The sequence below is a fragment of the Amphimedon queenslandica genome, unplaced genomic scaffold (genome assembly GCF_000090795.2).
Source record: "Amphimedon queenslandica unplaced genomic scaffold, v1.1 AMPQUscaffold_13239, whole genome shotgun sequence".
In the NCBI taxonomy this organism is placed as follows: domain Eukaryota; kingdom Metazoa; phylum Porifera; class Demospongiae; order Haplosclerida; family Niphatidae; genus Amphimedon; species Amphimedon queenslandica.
Window position 1 is genome coordinate 109,215 of NW_003546525.1, and position 17,219 is coordinate 126,433.

The window sequence follows — 17,219 nt, forward strand, 5'->3', positions numbered from 1 at the left end:
CTCCAGTTCCTCTTCTGATCCAGTGTCTCCTGTATTTAATAGGCAACTTGTTTGATGATGATGATAAACCTATTCCTGGACTAGCATTACTACCTCGTTCTATTCGTATCAAACTCCTCCTCCTTCTACCAGCAGTAGATGTACATAAGTTGGAAGGTACATCAGTTACTGCTGATATATTAATGGATGAGATATGGGAGACACTTTACAAGGAAAGGAATCACAATCGGCGACTGGATAAGCACAATTCTCTATTTTCTTGCAAAGATTTATACTTTAGTGAAGCAATGGTGAACCTAAAAAACAATTACCTGATGTTTTATGAAGCTAATAAAGAATTGTCTGTCTACTTCACTCATGTTAAGGAATCAGTCTATAATAATTACAAGATAGCAACTTTTCACAACGTTATTCGGGCACGAAACAAGCATCAATTATTCATAACTACCAAAACTTTCAAAAGTAAAGCAAGTATAGACTATTATCATTATGATCCTTTAGAGGCTTTAGCTCTCACAATGATTGACTTAAACATTTCTCTGAAAATTGTCACTAATTTTTTACTTGAACTTGATCATGACATTCTCATAAAGCTAACACAGTCAGCTGAGGCAATCCATTGGATTGGGAGTTGGGGTACTGACATTGAAAAATTTTTCAAAATCATATTCATAGAGAATCAGTGTCGCATTATATCATGTATATGTGAAGAAGATCCACCTTTATTACTACTGGACCATCTTCAACAGCAGTGTGACCTATTAAATGTGAATGCATACTTTACCAGTGAAGATGCTGGAAAGTTTCAAGAAGTTGTAAAACGTCATAAAAATTTAGAAGTGGTCTCAATTACATGTAGGTTTGAAACTTATGACTTTATTCAATGTTTATCAGAGCTTATGTATCGACCATGTTTCAAGCAATTGCATATCAAAGTCTACTCGTGTACAGATACCCCTGGTACATCATCCACTTCATTTAATGGTGTCCATTCCTTACTGTCTGCATTCTTCCTCTCTCCTTATCCTGTGACACTGAGATTAGAGGTCTATGATCTTACTGTTTCATATCCTACACCAGTACCACCTCTAGCTATCAATACTGAACAAGAATCAAAATCACTTGATCTATCTCTACATGGGTTTCATTGTTATCGTATTTGGGAGTCTAGTTTTCTTCCTGAGTACATTGTATTGAAATCATTGAACATTAGGAGCAATGATACATTTTGTTTATTTTCTAAAGTGAAATCAATCAAAGTAGATGAGATCACTATTAGTATTAACACTTGCAATACTATTTCATTTCCAAGTTCACGATATAAATCATTTCTTGAGATAATCTTTAATTCACTGTCACCAACTAAACTACCTTACCTTCAATTGATAGTGGAGTACAATAGAGATGATCCTTCACCAATATTGTATGATACTTGGAAGAGATGTGGTGCCATCAAACTGAAGAAAGCTGTGATAGTTGAGAAGTATGGCCAGGAAAAGGAAAAGTATCTTGAAGAGATGATGTTAATCAATTAACTATTGTTTCCCTTGTTGAGTTTATTATTGCTAATTAGTTATTGAACACACACACACATAGAATTAATCTCAACACTTGTCTCATTATTTACTAATTATTAATTGAGACCTGCTCTTGCTTATTTCATTAAAAGTATTAAAATGACAATAAAACTTGAATATCCTCCAATAACATTATTCCATTAACATTATACATGTTATTATGAGTCTCCTTTACAATCAGTTGCTGTGTTCATTATTGTTAGATCTGTACATTAATTAGTCGTTAGGCATGCACACACAAAGAGAGAGAGAAGGTAAAAAATTTTATTCATTAATCATTCCATATACATGTATCTCTATATGTAAGTTATTAATATTTGATAGCAATACATGTACATGTACGTGACTGCATGTACAGTATGTAATTCTCCTTCCTCTTATAAGCTCTTAGTCAAGTACATGTACATGTAGTTCTGTTGTTAGTATAGTACATACGTCAGGGTATGGTGAGTGGTGGAGCCCTTTAATTCTTTAATTTGAAGTTGCATAGTCAGGATTTTTAGAAAGAGAAGGTAATTTTGTGGCATGAGAAGTGCCCCTGATCCACTTACAATTTGGCAGTTTTTGAAATAATTACACATGCAATTTTTAAATTTGTCTGTACATGTACATGTACATGCAAGCACACTGAACATAACTTGCTGTAGCCAGGGGCGGATCTAGGATTGGATTCTTGGGTGGGCCTTGATGATTTGGGTGTGGTAATTAGTGGGTGTGGCCAACAAGGCCTACATTCAAAGTCAAAATTTTGAAGATTAAACCTGTTAAAATGAGCTCCTTTGTGGTTTACAAATTGTTTGCTAGTCATGTTTCACAATTTACATAGTCATCCACATTAAAAAGTTGATTTTAAATTACTGCACAAAATTTTTGGGTGGGCCTGGCCCACCCCTAGATCCGCCCCTGGCTGTAGCATGCCCTTGCCATTGGTTTAACACCTATTGTGCAATACAGAGACAGAGAGACTATTAAAAGCTGACGCTTTGTGAAAGAAATTATTTTTATTTCATCTTGGGCCTTAGCAGTTCGTATCTCTTCTCTTCTCTCTTCTGCTACTCGAATACCAGAAACTGTAACTCATTCAACCACTAGTCTATAGTATCACACTATTGATGGATTCTCTCCCAGTTCCTCTTCTGATCCAGTGTCTCCTGTATTTAATAGGTAACTTGTTTGATGATGATGATAAACCTATTCCTGGACTAGCGTTACTACCTCGTTCTATTCGTATCAAACTCCTTCTCCTTCTACCAGCAGTAGATGTACATAAGTTGGAAGGTACATCAGTTACTGCTGATATATTAATGGATGAGATATGGGAGACACTCTACAAGGAAAGGAATCACGATCGGCAACTGGATAAACACAATTCTCTATTTTCTTGCAAAGATTTATACTTTAGTACTGCAATGGTTGACAGTTACCTGATGTTTTATGGAGCTAATAAAGAACTGTCTGTATACTTCACTCATGTTAAGAAATCAGTCTATAATGATTACAAGATAGCAACTTTTCACAATGTTATTTGGGCACGACACAAGTATCGATTATTCGTAACTACCAAAACTTTCAAAAGTAAAGCAATTATAGACCATCATTATGATCATTTAAAGGCTTTAGCTCTCACAATGATTGACTTAAACATTTCTCTGAAAATTGTCTCTAGTTTATTACTTGAACTTGATCATGAAATTCTCAAAAAGCTAACACAATCAGCTGAGGCAATCCATTGGATCTGGAATTGTACTGACATTGAAAAATTTTTCAAAATCATATTCATAGAGAACAAGTGTCGCATTATATCATGTATATGTGAGGCAAGTCCACCTTTATTACTACTGGACTATCTTCAACAGCAGTGTGACCTGAAGATATTAGATGTGGCTCCATACTTTTCCCATGCTGAAAAGTTTAAAGAAGTTGTAAAATGCCATAAAAATTTAGAAGTGGTCTCAGTTATGTTTAAAGACTCTAAACCTTATGACTTTTTTCAGGAACTTATGTATCGATCGTGTTTCCAGGAATTAAATATCAAAACTAACTACTGGCCCCATGAATCAGGACGTACTCCCACATGTAATGCTATCCTGTCTGCATTCTTCCTCTCTCCTTATCCTGTGACACTGAGATTGGGTGAGGTCCTTCTTGCAATGGATTCCACTCGTCCCACACCAGGACCTCTAGCTATCAACACTGAACAACAATCAAAATCACTTGATGTAAATCTAGAATTTAGCGATAGGTGGCATGATATGGGGTGTAATTTTCTTCCTCAGTACATTGTATTGAAATTATTGAGGATTAGGGGCAATGATGCACTCTGCTTATTTTCTAAAGTGAAGTCAATTAAAGTAGATGAGATCACTATTGATATTGATACTGATACTAACACTAATAGTTTAAAATCATTGATCAATATTGTGTCAACAAATGATATGAAGATTGTCATATGTTACGACTGCAATCTTCATCATTCCACTCTTGCTCTTGAGATAATTTTCAATTCACTGTCACCAACTAAACTGCATTACCTTCAATTGATAGTGGAGCACAGTGGAGATGATCCTTCACCAATATTGTATGATACTTGGAAGAGATGTGGTGCCATCAAACTGAAGAAAGCTGTAATAGTCGATGAGTATGGCCAGGAAAAGGAAAAGTATCTAGAAGAGATGATGTAAATCAATCAACTATTGTTTCCCTTGTTGAGTTTATTATTGCTAATTAGTTATTGAACACACACACACACACACACACACACATAGAATCTCACCAAACATTACTAACTCTTGTCCATTGTTATTACATTATTGAAATTATTGTTATCATCAATACTTTAAATTTGTGCTATAATATAATACCGGTACTTATTAAGACTTGAAAGAAATAGAGGAGTAGGAGAAACTTTTGCCTGGTTGATCCAATTATAGTTTCATGATGAGCCACCTAGCTACATGCAGTTATGCATGACTCTGATAATAATTAGAAGAAAATATAAATTACTTTTTACTTATAAATGCAAACTACATGTACATTATATCTAGTTGACTTAATTTATGACCATTTTTATATGGTTAGAGAGAGGAAGCAGAGGCTAAGAAGCTAGCAGAGAAAGAGAGGAGAAGGAAGGAGAGACAAGCTCAGAGAGAAGCCAGAAAGGAACGTTTGAGACAAGAGCTAGGGGACCAGTACGAGTCAGAAGAGGAGGAGGAGGAAGAAGAGGAGGAAGGAGAAGAAGAAGAGGAAGAAGGAGAAGAAGGAGGGGGAGGAGAAGGAGAAGAGAAGGAGGATAAACCAACTGGTCCTAGTCCTTTACTGACAGTATTCACTGATCATAGTGATGACTCTTATTACTGGATATCAATGGGTGGATATGATTGTGGCTATTTGTACCAGTGTACTTTAAAAGGAGCTAATGATACTAACAGTCCTTATGAGCCACCTCACTCTGTACCCATACCATCAATAACTGCTGGAGATATACCACTACACTCCATTAAGTTTAAGTAAGTATTGCATATGTACATGTACATGTACATTTATGTGCTAATATTATGGTGGAATTTTTTTGTGGCATTTACATGTAGTTTTTGTTATTTTGCTCTTTCACAAAAAAATGCAAATTAAACAATAAGAAATAACCAGACAACACTAGGAAGAACCAATACACTTGTATAATGTGTTTATTTCTTATCTACCTTTTATGTCTACTTTACTGTTTTCCCCTCTCTCTCTCTCCCTCCTTCCTTCTTTTCTTCCTACAGTTCCAATGGTCAGTATTTACTAACAGGGTCTGATAATGGATCAGTAGAGATACACAAACTAACTGATCCTTACTCTCTCTCTGGTCTGAAAGAGGAAGGTCACGGGACGTGGTCACTAGGCACTCATGACAATCACTACGGCCAAGTCTCCTGTATGTCATTAACATATGATGATCAGTACCTACTCACTGGTGGAGGGGATGGGAATGTCTTTGTGTATAAAACTAATTTCTCTACCAGCAGACCAGCCTCTCACGTTGCCAAAGTACTTATACAATACATGCACATATATCATATACCGTATAGCCGGAAATTTTGGAGGGAGTAAAATTTGGCGAATTGCTAAATTTTGGTTATTGGCGGATTTTAATTTGGCGAATTAGTGGCCACATGTCATTGAGCATGCGTATAAAGGCTCAAAATGGCGGTTTTTATTTTGGCGAATGAAACTCTATTCGCCAAATTCGCCAAATTTTTGTCCCTCCAAATTTTTGTTCTATACGGTATTTTATATCATTTAATATGCTACATGTATGTTTACATGTATAATAGTATGCAGGTACATGTACATTATATTGTACATTTATATTTAGATGTACATGTATACTGTGCATAGTGTGTGATACACAACTTGCATGAAGATTTACATTAATACATGTACAGTGTAGTTATTATAACTATTCTTTATTGCATAGGTTGCTGGTAGTGACGCCCAGACTATCAAGAGAAGGATTGCTATTACTGATGATATTGAGGATTCCTCTCATTACAGCATTGAGGATGCTAAACAAAAAGCTGAGCAAGACAGGAAATTAAAAGCGGCTGAAGCAAAGAAACAAAAAGTGAGCATAAAAAAAATAAAAATAAAAATATAAAATAAAAATAGAATTAGAATTAGCATAAAAATAGAATTAGCAGTTGATCTTTTGCTATTGTGTGTCATTTTTATAATTTTAGGTTCGTAGGGATATCATGCTGCTGCGTAGGACATTCACTGAGTTACAGCAACGGTCTCAGCACCTGCCAAAACACTTGAGGCTCAAACAAGAGGAGTTTATGATGGATCCATCAATATCAGAACAACTCCAGAAACAACTAGCAGATAAAGTGAGTGAGAGAGATATAGAATGGGATAAGATGCATGTACATGTACATGTACATTGTACAGTATACTACATGTATAACTAAGAATTGTCTATGCATGTACATGTACATGCATGCATGTCATTTTTATATTATAAATTATAATACCTACTATTAATTATTGGTCCTTGTATATGTATGATTGTATTATGTACATGTGTAGTGTACATTGTAGTTTAGTTTAGTAATATCTGTTTTAATTTGTAGTTGGATTTAGTAAGGAGAGAGATGGCTTGGGAGTCTGAGAAGCATTCTGTGGCTTTAAAGAAACTCCAGAAAAAGTTAGTACACACACATGTACATGTATTAGCTTGTATTTAGTTCAGTGCAATGATTTTCTGATACATACTGTATATGTATTAATACATGTATTGATGTCCTTATGCTATGTACCCTGATTCTGAATTATTTTTCAAGTTATGACCATTTAAAAAAATCAGCCATTTTTCAAAAAATTCACTATACTATAGCCCATGGTTTTTTCCAAAAAATGGCTTTGAAATCATGCCCAATTTTTATTACATTTTCTGATACATATTGATGTCCTTATGCTATGTAGAAAGTTTCAGTTGATTCCAACTTAATTTTTTTCAAGTTATGACCATTTTTTAAAATTAGCCATTTTTCAAAAAATTCCCTGTACTATAGCCCATGGTTTTGTCCAAAAAATGGCTCCAAAATCACGCCCAATTTTTATTACATTTTCTAATACATATTGATGTCCTTATGCTATGTAGAAAGTTTGAGCCAATTCCGACTTAATTTTTTCAAGTTATGACCATTTTAAAAAATCAGCCATTTTTCAAAAATTCCCTGTACTATAGCCCATGGTTTTTTCTAAAAAATGGCTCTGAAATCACCCCCAATTTTTATTACATTTTAAAATACATATTGATGTACTTATGCTATGTAGAAAGTTTGAGTTGATTCCGACTTAATCTTTTCAAGTTATGACCATTTTAAAAAATCAGCCATTTTAAAAAAAAATTCCCTGTACTATAGCCCATGGTTTTTTTCCAAAAAATGGCTTTGAAATCACGCCCAATTTTTATTACATTTTCTGATACATATTGATGTCCTTATGCTATGTAGAAAGTTTGAGCTGATTCTGACTTTAATTTTTCAAGTTATGACCAGTGTAATGCCAAAATACATGTACATCTTGGGTACTACATGTACATGTATTATTATTGTTTTTCTGACGGGTTGGCATCACTCCCAATATACAGTGTACATGCACGCATGTACATGTAGTACTGTACATGGTTTTGGCTAATTTTTATTAATTTTTATTGTGTTTTTAATGTACATGTACTTGTATTTATGCTCTGTACATGTAAATACATGTACATACAGTTACACATGTAGTTTTAGCTGATTTTTATCAAAATTGGAATTTTTTACGATGATAATAAAGACACACACACTTAAATTTTTTTCTGCATGTAGTCATGTACAATACAATAATACATTCACTTGTTATTTTTCACTAGATACAAAGATACAGTTGAGTGTGAGCGTACAGTAGTATGGACAGTAAGAGGAGGGTATTGGGTGAGCACGTTCCGTTGTGCTGCCCCTTCCTCTCAATACCTTGAGCTCCTGGAGAAGATACTCAGCTCTGATCAAGCGGCTGCCAATACTCCCTCCACTGCTGGTACAGGACCTAGTGGAAGAGTACCAATGAGACGTAAAACCCGAGGACAAGATACCCTCGCCCTTGAAACACTCAAGGGAAAAGGAAGTATTGTGGAGTCGGTGGATCTTAGTAAGAGTGAGATTAGGAGACAAAAGAAGGAGAAGAGAAGGAGGGAGTGGGAGGAGTTTAATCAAACGAAGCCAGGGGCTGGTTACGAGGACCCTGAAGAGGTTTCGGCTATTAGTAAAGCAAAGTCAGAAATGGGCGATTATAAGCTTAAGACATCGAGCGATTACGTTGTGTCCGATCAACAAAGAATGTCCACTGAGAAGAAGAGAAGGGAACTACTGATATGCAGAAACAATGTAAGTACATGTACATGTATTAATTACTACTATACCTTAAAATTCAGTACTTTATCCTTCATTTTTTTCCTTTGCTAATTTTTAGCTTAATGTACATGTACATGTATTTTCTGTTGTTTAATCTTTGTTATTTTTTTCAGATTTTTGATGCTAAACGAAAATACAATGATAAACTGATGGCCCTCAGAGACTATAAGATTGAAATGATTAAAAAGGTATAACTAATGATAATAAGTAATTGTACATGTATGTGTACACATGTATTGAAATCATAGTAAAGATGCAGTCAATATTTTTCCTTTCTCTCTCTCTCTCTCTCTCTAGATTACATTGCTAGTTAATGAACTGAAAAGTGCTCAACGTCATTTGCCTCCCTCTCTTCGTAAACCTCTCCCATCCATTCCAACACTTAAACCTGAAGAAGTCCCTGAAAGGTACGTACTGCATGTAAATACATTGTACATTACATGTACATGTACATGTAATGTGCATACATTTACAATACATGTACATGTACATACATGGATTATAATTATATATATATAATTTTTTTTTGTTTTTTGTTGTACATGTACTTATTGCTACTTATTTTTGTGTTATTATTAAGAGATAATTCACATGGTAAAAAAAACATGTACAATGTATGCTACTTACATGTACATGTAGTTGTGTGTATGGTCATCATTGTTTTTATTCATTATTGTAGGGAGTTGGAGTATACGAAAGAGACTTTGATAAAGTTTCGAGATGATAAGGAGAAGAGAGAGAAAGCTGAGAAGGATGCAGCTGCTGGTGTGGGTGAAGGGTTTGGTGGATTCGGAGGATTTGGTGGAGGAGGAGGAGAAGATAAAAAGACTGAAGAGAAAGATGTAATTATTTATACATGTACATGTATACATGTATGTACATTGTGCATTTGTACACATTTAATGCTAAATCTTTATTAGCTTATAATTATGTACAATTGTGTGTACTAATTTTACTGAAGGCTATACATGAAATTAAAAAGCTTAAACTCAAGTGATGCTTAAATTAATGTTATCTTAGTTTAAGGCTAAGATTAATTTATATTGATGTCTTCATTATGAATGCAAGATATTATTATTTTACTGTTTCATGTGCATGTAGTCATCTCCCAGTTCTGGTACTAGCAGCAGTCACAGCATTGGAACAAAAGGAGGAGGAGAGGGAGAGGAGGGCAAAGGAAAAGACGATGACTACCAGTTGTCTGATCTTGAAGCCCTAATGTCCAGTGAAGAGGAAGTGCTCAAGATTTACAGGCAGGACTCATTGCTGGCTGATATTGAGGAACTAGTGAAGTCTTTTGATGACACTGTGGTCCACCTGAGGCATGAGAAATCACTCCTTGATGTAGTGATGAAACTAACTGAACTGAAGTAAGGGAGGATCAGCATTAGGAGAGCATTCAGAAAATTTGGACATGTTTTGGAGCTAATTTTAGAAATATCATGCTTGGTCTAGTACATGTACATGTATATGTAGATGTACATGTACATGGTCTTCAATGGCCAAACTTTAATAATTTTTTAAAAAGTATATGTACACGTTTAAATACTATCTATGGTATTGTTGCTGTATTTGACCTTGGTTGCTTTTCAGGCATTTGACTCAGTTTGAGGAGCTAGAGCTTTTGAAAGAGTTTGAGAAAAGAGAGACAAACTTTACAACGAAATACAGGACAAAGAAGAAGGAGAGGGGAGACCTAGAAGTGAAGGTACTACACCTTACTTTATACACAAAATAAAAAGCATCATAATTGCATGTAATTAATGTACATGTACATACATGTACTTTCCCTTTAAAAATTTGCTGTTTAATAGCAAAAATTATACTGCTATCAAGTTAAGCTAGAGTCTACAATTTTATTTAATCAGTTTTTATTCCATTGAAAAAGCTTTAGTAGATAGCACTTTATTTCTTTGTGCGCAGATTGAAGAGATTGAGTGGGAGGTTCAAGAGAAAGAGAAGTTGGTCTCAGTGCTACAGGAGCAGGAGAAAGCTCTTGATCACGAGTTTATGGAGGCCATGGGAGAGAATAACAAATTCAAGGACTTCCTATTGAAGGTTTATCGGAAGAAAATCAAACGTGCTAAGCAGAAACAAGGAGAAACAGAGGGTAAGAATGAAGAGACTAATAATACATGTACATGTACATGTACATATAAATGTACATTATATTAAATGAAGTATGATGACCAGAATATACATGTAAATGTAGTAGATAAAATACTGTACATGTACATGTACATGTACATGTAGATGTGACAGTTAGAGGTCACTTAGAAAACTAGTTGTACTATATGTATATGTACATGTGCATATGCATGTCTATGTATGTACACGTATTTCTACAATACTTGTACATAAAACTTATAAATTGTATATCTTGATACATGTACTGGTAGATTCTGACGATGAAGACAAAGATGAAGATGACGAAAGCGACAGCGATGACATGTCATCCACCGATGAAGAATCAGATGAAGAGGGTCTGGATGACTCAGTGTGTCCGCCAGGCTGCGATCAAACTGTGTTTGATAAAGCCATCGCCATGAGAGAGAAGAGGCTAGACCTCGAGGACTCCATCACCGAAGAGAAGAAGACGCTTGAAGGACTCAAGAAAGAAAGAGACGGTTTACTCAAGAAGGCAAAGTCGATGGAAAGTCACGTGAAGACAGCCTTGCAGGATCTTCAGGCGTTTCAGCTCAAGAAGCAGCAGAGGATGAATGAGTTGGATAGTGTTGTGTTGTTAAAGTTGCATCAGATACTCCACTACCAGGCTCAGGGGGAACCACCCACGTCTGTCGGTCAGTGTCTGGTGTTCCCGGCCTCAGCTCGGGAGAATCTGGCTCAGCGTATTGGGGAACTGGTACAGGAGAAGCAGCACGAGAAGAAGAGATACAGGTATAGGAATTAAGAAACACTATTGATCATTAAATGTATGAATCAATTATTTTTACTATTTTCTATAGGGAATTAAGATTGCAGCATGTAAAAATGACTAGAGATAGGAAGTCACATGAAAAGAAAGTGAGTACTAATACAATCATTTCTCTGCTATTAATATTGGCCATACAATAAACTTAATCATTTTTGACCTTTATAGATATCACATGATCATAATAACGCTATTTTTAATTTTTTTCCTACATGTAGATGTACAATGTAAATGCACGTATTAATTTTTCTTTATTTATTTTAGGTTGCAGAGCTAAATGAGAAAGCTAATGAGATGATGATGCTCAAGTTTGGACGTGTTGTTAATCTTGATGCCCTGGAGGGACTCACCACTAACAAAATGATTGGAGAACTGGAGCAAACACTAAAAGAAGCAGAAATGAAATATGAACGAGCTAAACACAAATTAGAGGTATCATTTTCTTCCTTTTTATTATTCAAAAGGGTTTATTTACTGTCTTAATGGTGCAAATACTGACATTTTTGATAAAATACCCTGTACTACAGTACAGGGACTTTGGCCCAATTTTTGAGCAACTTTGAAAATTCATGACAAATCTAGTTTTTATCAAAATCAGCTCAAACTTGCTACACAACATAAGGAAAGTATATGCATCAAAATTATTATTAAAATAAAGATTTCTTTTCTAGTCATTTTTGGTGAAATTTTGCCCAAAACCCTGTACCTTATGCCTTGGGTATTTTTCAGAACTTTGGCATTTTTTAAAAATGGCTATAACTTGAAAAATTGAAGTCGGAATCAGCTCAAACTTTCTACGTAGCATAAGGACATCAATATGTATCAAAAAATGTAATAAAAATTTGGGGTGATTTTGGAGCCATTTTTTGAAAAAAACCATGGGCTATAGCCTTGGGTATTTTTCAGAATTTTGGCATTTTTAAAAATCAGCCGTAACTTGAAAAATTGAAGTCAGAATCAGCTCAAACTTTCTACACAACATAAAGACGTCAATATGCTTCAGAAAATGTAATAAAAATTGGAAAGTGAGTTTGGAGCCATTTTTGGGAAAAACCATGGACTATAGCCTTGGGTATTTTTCAGAATTTTGGCATTTTTTAAAAATCAGCCATAACTTAAAAATTTGAAGCCAGAATCAGCTCAAACTTTCTACACAGCATAAGGACATCAATATGTATTTTAAAATGTAATAAAAATTTGAGGTGATTTTGGAGCCATTTAAAAAAATCCATGGGCTATAGCACAGGGACTTTAGCCCGATTTTTGGGTGACTTTAAAAATTCATAAAAATCCAAAATCAGCTCAAGTTTCTACACAACATACAATGTAAATGCATGTGTGTATATGTATCAGAAAATGTAATAAATATGCCATTAGCATTATGGTGCCTGAATTTAAATTAATCATTAATATTTTCTCTTTCTCGTAGACTAAAATCAATGATATCAAGTATGAGCTATTGAGTGAGGTCCAACAGAACACACAGAAACTTGATGAACTCAACGAGTTCTCAAATCAAAGCAGGCACCTAGAAGAGAGTCTCAACCAAACACAAAAGAACTGGGTACGAGACATAATTATAACAATATAATGTACACTATACATATCAGAATTAATGAAAAATGACTTACATGTAAGATTTTTTAGCATACATGTACATACAGAAAATTAAATCAGATATAAAGCACATCAGATATAAAGCTATAGTATAAAAAATAGCTTGAGATTGTGTTATGTACATGTACAGTATTGTACATATACATGTACATGTACATACCGACAATTCAAATTCTGCTATTACATGAATATAATTTTCATAGGGGGATGATATCTCTGGAGGGAGTCTGTTTGAGCCAGAAGAGAAAGCAAAGCTTGTTGATATTGTTAGCATTCAGAGTCGTGAGATAGAGGCACTGAGAGAAGAAATAAGAGTATTATCACTTAAAGGAGGTCACATCCTACCACCAGCTCAACCACCAAACATGCTAGCTGGATCATTATAAACTTAAGAACTACTACATGTATATGTAAATGGTTATACATGCATCATTATAAGGCATTACATGTACTGTAAAATTGTCCTTTATTTTGAACTTATTTTAAAATGCAAGGTGTCCTCTTGTGACCACATCCTCATACAGTATAATTATTGACGGACTGTTTCTAGTATCTATATGCTCTAAACTAGATCTGTATTTGCCATACTTTTTGATCATAAGCAGAGGATAACCGAACTAGGGACAAACATAGCTGGGCTTCAAGTTTAAAGGGACACGTTCACGGAAATAGAATGCACACGTTACTGTAGAGGAAGTAAACATTAAATTGGGCGTGCAACAGATCATTAATTAATAGTTATGACACGTGTTTAGACACGTGTAGAGAGTAGAGACAGCAATCAGTCGCAGAACCAGGAGTAGGCATCTGTAGAACACTTCTCTCGAACAGAATTAGCTCTTTTGCCACCCCAAGATACTCTTTTTAGTGAAGAAACACCAGGAATATTTACAAGTAGCCACTCGAGTAGCCATTTTGCCTTAATTATTAGGGGCGCGGCCGCACATTATGAATAGTTATCAACACTAAACGTCATCATTAATGATGTCATCTTGAAAAACAGGCCAGTTTTTCAAGATGACGTGCTTCCGTGCGTGTGTCCCTTTAAGTTAGGGTTTATCTGATTTTTAAATCGTTATCATCCAATCAATAACAGTAATAAATTAAATTTTTACATAATTAAAAGCGCATGGCCAACAGTTATAGCTTTCTCTTCTTGCGATTGCTAGTAGGGAAGACAGGAGGGACCTTCAGTGTAATATTGTACTGCTTGAGTCCTGAACTGACAGACTTATCTAATGACACACTACAACCTAATACACGGAACATGCTCATCACTCTGTGAGAGGAAATTAAGAGAAAAAATAATAATAATGACTAAAATCAATTCAATATTTTTACAAGCATATATACCGCATACCATGACATTTATGCGACAAAAAATTTTTGCAAATTTTGCGATTTTTTGTTCTGTCACAAAAATTAAAATTGCAAAATTCTGCAGCTCCATTGCCATGTGGAGCAGTTTGCAAGCTATTCGTGAAAATTTATTTTATAAAATCTTAGAAATGCAGGAGTCACAAAAGAAATTTGTCGCATAAATTTCATGGTATACAGTAATAGTTAAGAATGCATTCAACACAATAAAAGTTTTAAAATCCTCCTTCACACAAATTGATACAATAAGTTACCATAACTGACTTGTTTGATGATATCTGAAGGTCTTTCTGAAGTACTGATGAATTGAGAGTATACCCAGAGAATCTTAGAGCAATAGCAAATAGATAGGACATCACTTTATCTTTCATTTTACTACTGAAGGAGCATTGAGCCCCTTTAGCTCCTGCCCTCCCTCCTCCTCCTCCCTCTGTGAACTTATCCAGTAAAGATGAGTGCATGAAATGAGGTATACTGGAACACTTCTGTAGACCTAAGAGGATTAAGAAACAAGTAAAGGAATGAGCATACTGTTAGCTATTAATATTACATGTACTTTACCTTGCTGTTTTTTTAACCTTAGATTAAATACAATCTTTTATTTGAAGATTCAGAGTTATACCATACACTACATTCTACTGGCAACTTAATATTAGTGCATAATAGTGTGTACAAGTAACTCTAAATTTTAATTTCTCATCAAAATCCTTCTTTGGTCGAATTAATATTCATCAAATTTTCATTACTTTAATATTATGACTCTGCATACTACAAGCATTATGTAGCAGGAAAATAATTTCAAACAAAATGCCCATTGCTTTTAGTGACAAAAATTAATATACAATACATTTCATTGAGGCACACTAACAAAGACAAAGTTTTTTTGACCTACTCAGCAGTTGCTAATTTGCTATTAGAAGAGATTGATCATGTTTACTCAACAGTTAACAATAACTAATTATATAGTTCAGCATTCAGCTAAAGCAACATTATAACATGCAGATACTGACAACACATTTGTAGCATCAAAAATAACATTACAAAATCTGGTAATAAAATTAATAGTGTCAAAGTAATACAATTCACTTGACATAAATCTCATAATAACGAACAGGAACATCTGCATTATTAGAAGCACACACCCTCAGCTCAATATAGTCAGTGCTGGTAGTGTTACCATAGTCTTTGTGAAACCATGGGATACCAGGAGCTGAACAGCAAGGAACTTCATTACTTTGGCAATTATACCCATCCCAGAGTGGATCAGATGAATAGAGCTGTAATGATGCACCATAATTGATATTCCCTGATTCACAGAAGTAATTGTTACCAATAAAAGACTGCACAGATGCTGTAGTGCCAGTATTACAAGGACATGTGTATGATCCAGTTCTTGTTTCACTATAACCAGCCATTAGTGTCCAGACATGTTGACGAGGAGACCCACGAGTGATACTAACACCATCAACATAATAAGAATTAAGATCATTGGGATAAGGAGTGTTATATGCAACAGTTGTGTAACCATACTGATATCCCACTACTCTACCACATATTTGAGAATACTTAATACCATTAGATGGAAACTGAACTGAAGCACAGCTACCACCATTTGTTGTTGGTCTACCACAAGCTCTAACTCCTCCTAACTGGTACAGTCTAAACCCAGAAGGACAGTTCACTGTAACATTGGACACATTCAGATTTGCTAGTCTTGTCCATCCTCTTGAACCACACAGCTCCTCCATATTACAATACGCAGAATACTTAGCTGATCCATTATCTGAAGCTAACGCATAATAACCTGATGGACTAATAGGAAACTGGGTAAAGATCTGCTTGCAAGATGTAGGAAGAAAATTAGCCAGTATCACTCTCAATGCTTTTCTTGTTGCCAGTATATCATCAACCACTCCAGCAGTAGAGGTACTGGTATTTTGTAGGCTAGTAAGAGAGTTTATAATAGTAGCAAGATCTTGTGCTGATCTACTGGCAGTTTGCAGGATCTGTGAATCAATCTCAGTAAATTTAGGAATACTCAAGGTAACATTGGTATTCACTCTACGTACTACATCATTAGTCTGTTGCGTAAAGTTAGGAAAGCTCTCTCTAACATTATGCACCACATTATCAGCCCATTGTGGAAAGGTCTTGGTAATATTGGTGTTAACTTTGTGTACCACATCATTAGACCATTGTGTAAAATTAGGTAAGCTCTCTCTAACATCTGTATTTACTTTGTGTGACACATCATTAGCCCATTTTGTAAAATTAGGGAACCTTTCTTGATAGATAAGGCCATCTATCAATTCAGTGCAGTTACAAGACAAATCAGGACCAGGTGAGTCATCTTTGGTAGCTATCACAGCTATTATCATGCAAAGGATAATAACCAGTAGTGCTAGGATTAAACTTAAAAGTACAATCAGGACAACGACTGGCCATTCTGGTTTCTTGAAAGTACACTTATCCTTTCCTGTATACTTATCTTTTGTTGCACACTCATCCTTTGCTGTTGTTTCTGCTGCCTTTAATGGTTGTACATTTCTCTTTAAGTCGAGATCCACCAGTTCATATCCATGGATATCTTGAGTTGGTCCACGTGGTTGACCAGGAGGTGATCGATAATACACTTCATTGATAAACTTATCCATTGATCCTTTAGTCTACTGGTAGCCCTCAAACAGACACGATGTGTTTTTGACTTTTCTGTTGTTGCTTGCTAATGCTTTTAAAAAGTTTACCTTTATATTATAATGTATAATGCACATGAATGAC

The 17,219-nt window shown here is 35.0% G+C and overlaps 3 protein-coding genes across 3 annotated transcripts in view; 2 read left to right on the top strand and 1 right to left on the bottom strand.

The window, feature by feature from the left end:
• Positions 1-1,793, top strand: part of LOC109584164 (uncharacterized) — a 9,819-nt gene extending 8,026 nt beyond the window's left edge. The window contains exon 2 of the mRNA XM_019999780.1: positions 7-1,793. Coding sequence (XP_019855339.1) covers positions 7-1,535 — 1,529 coding nt within the window. The 3' untranslated portion in view covers positions 1,536-1,793. The remainder of the gene's footprint in view (positions 1-6) is intronic.
• LOC100635072 (cilia- and flagella-associated protein 44-like) overlaps positions 1-13,583 on the top strand; it is a 27,550-nt gene extending 13,967 nt beyond the window's left edge. Inside the window, exons 12-28 of the mRNA XM_019999779.1 lie at positions 4,656-5,083; positions 5,342-5,606; positions 6,037-6,183; positions 6,299-6,448; positions 6,692-6,765; positions 7,978-8,488; positions 8,629-8,703; positions 8,813-8,922; positions 9,195-9,357; positions 9,617-9,885; positions 10,109-10,223; positions 10,439-10,625; positions 10,915-11,413; positions 11,482-11,539; positions 11,712-11,879; positions 12,877-13,011; positions 13,268-13,583. Of these exons, the coding sequence (XP_019855338.1) occupies positions 4,656-5,083; positions 5,342-5,606; positions 6,037-6,183; positions 6,299-6,448; positions 6,692-6,765; positions 7,978-8,488; positions 8,629-8,703; positions 8,813-8,922; positions 9,195-9,357; positions 9,617-9,885; positions 10,109-10,223; positions 10,439-10,625; positions 10,915-11,413; positions 11,482-11,539; positions 11,712-11,879; positions 12,877-13,011; positions 13,268-13,450 (3,537 nt within the window). The 3' untranslated portion in view covers positions 13,451-13,583. The remainder of the gene's footprint in view (positions 1-4,655; positions 5,084-5,341; positions 5,607-6,036; positions 6,184-6,298; positions 6,449-6,691; positions 6,766-7,977; positions 8,489-8,628; positions 8,704-8,812; positions 8,923-9,194; positions 9,358-9,616; positions 9,886-10,108; positions 10,224-10,438; positions 10,626-10,914; positions 11,414-11,481; positions 11,540-11,711; positions 11,880-12,876; positions 13,012-13,267) is intronic.
• Positions 13,584-14,119: 536 nt separating this feature from the next.
• LOC100635196 (DNA-directed RNA polymerase I subunit RPA49-like) overlaps positions 14,120-17,219 on the bottom strand; it is a 7,674-nt gene continuing 4,574 nt past the window's right edge. Inside the window, exons 6-7 of the mRNA XM_019999783.1 lie at positions 14,706-14,934; positions 14,120-14,343 (exon numbers count right to left, since the gene is read on the bottom strand). Coding sequence (XP_019855342.1) covers positions 14,205-14,343; positions 14,706-14,934 — 368 coding nt within the window. The 3' untranslated portion in view covers positions 14,120-14,204. The remainder of the gene's footprint in view (positions 14,344-14,705; positions 14,935-17,219) is intronic.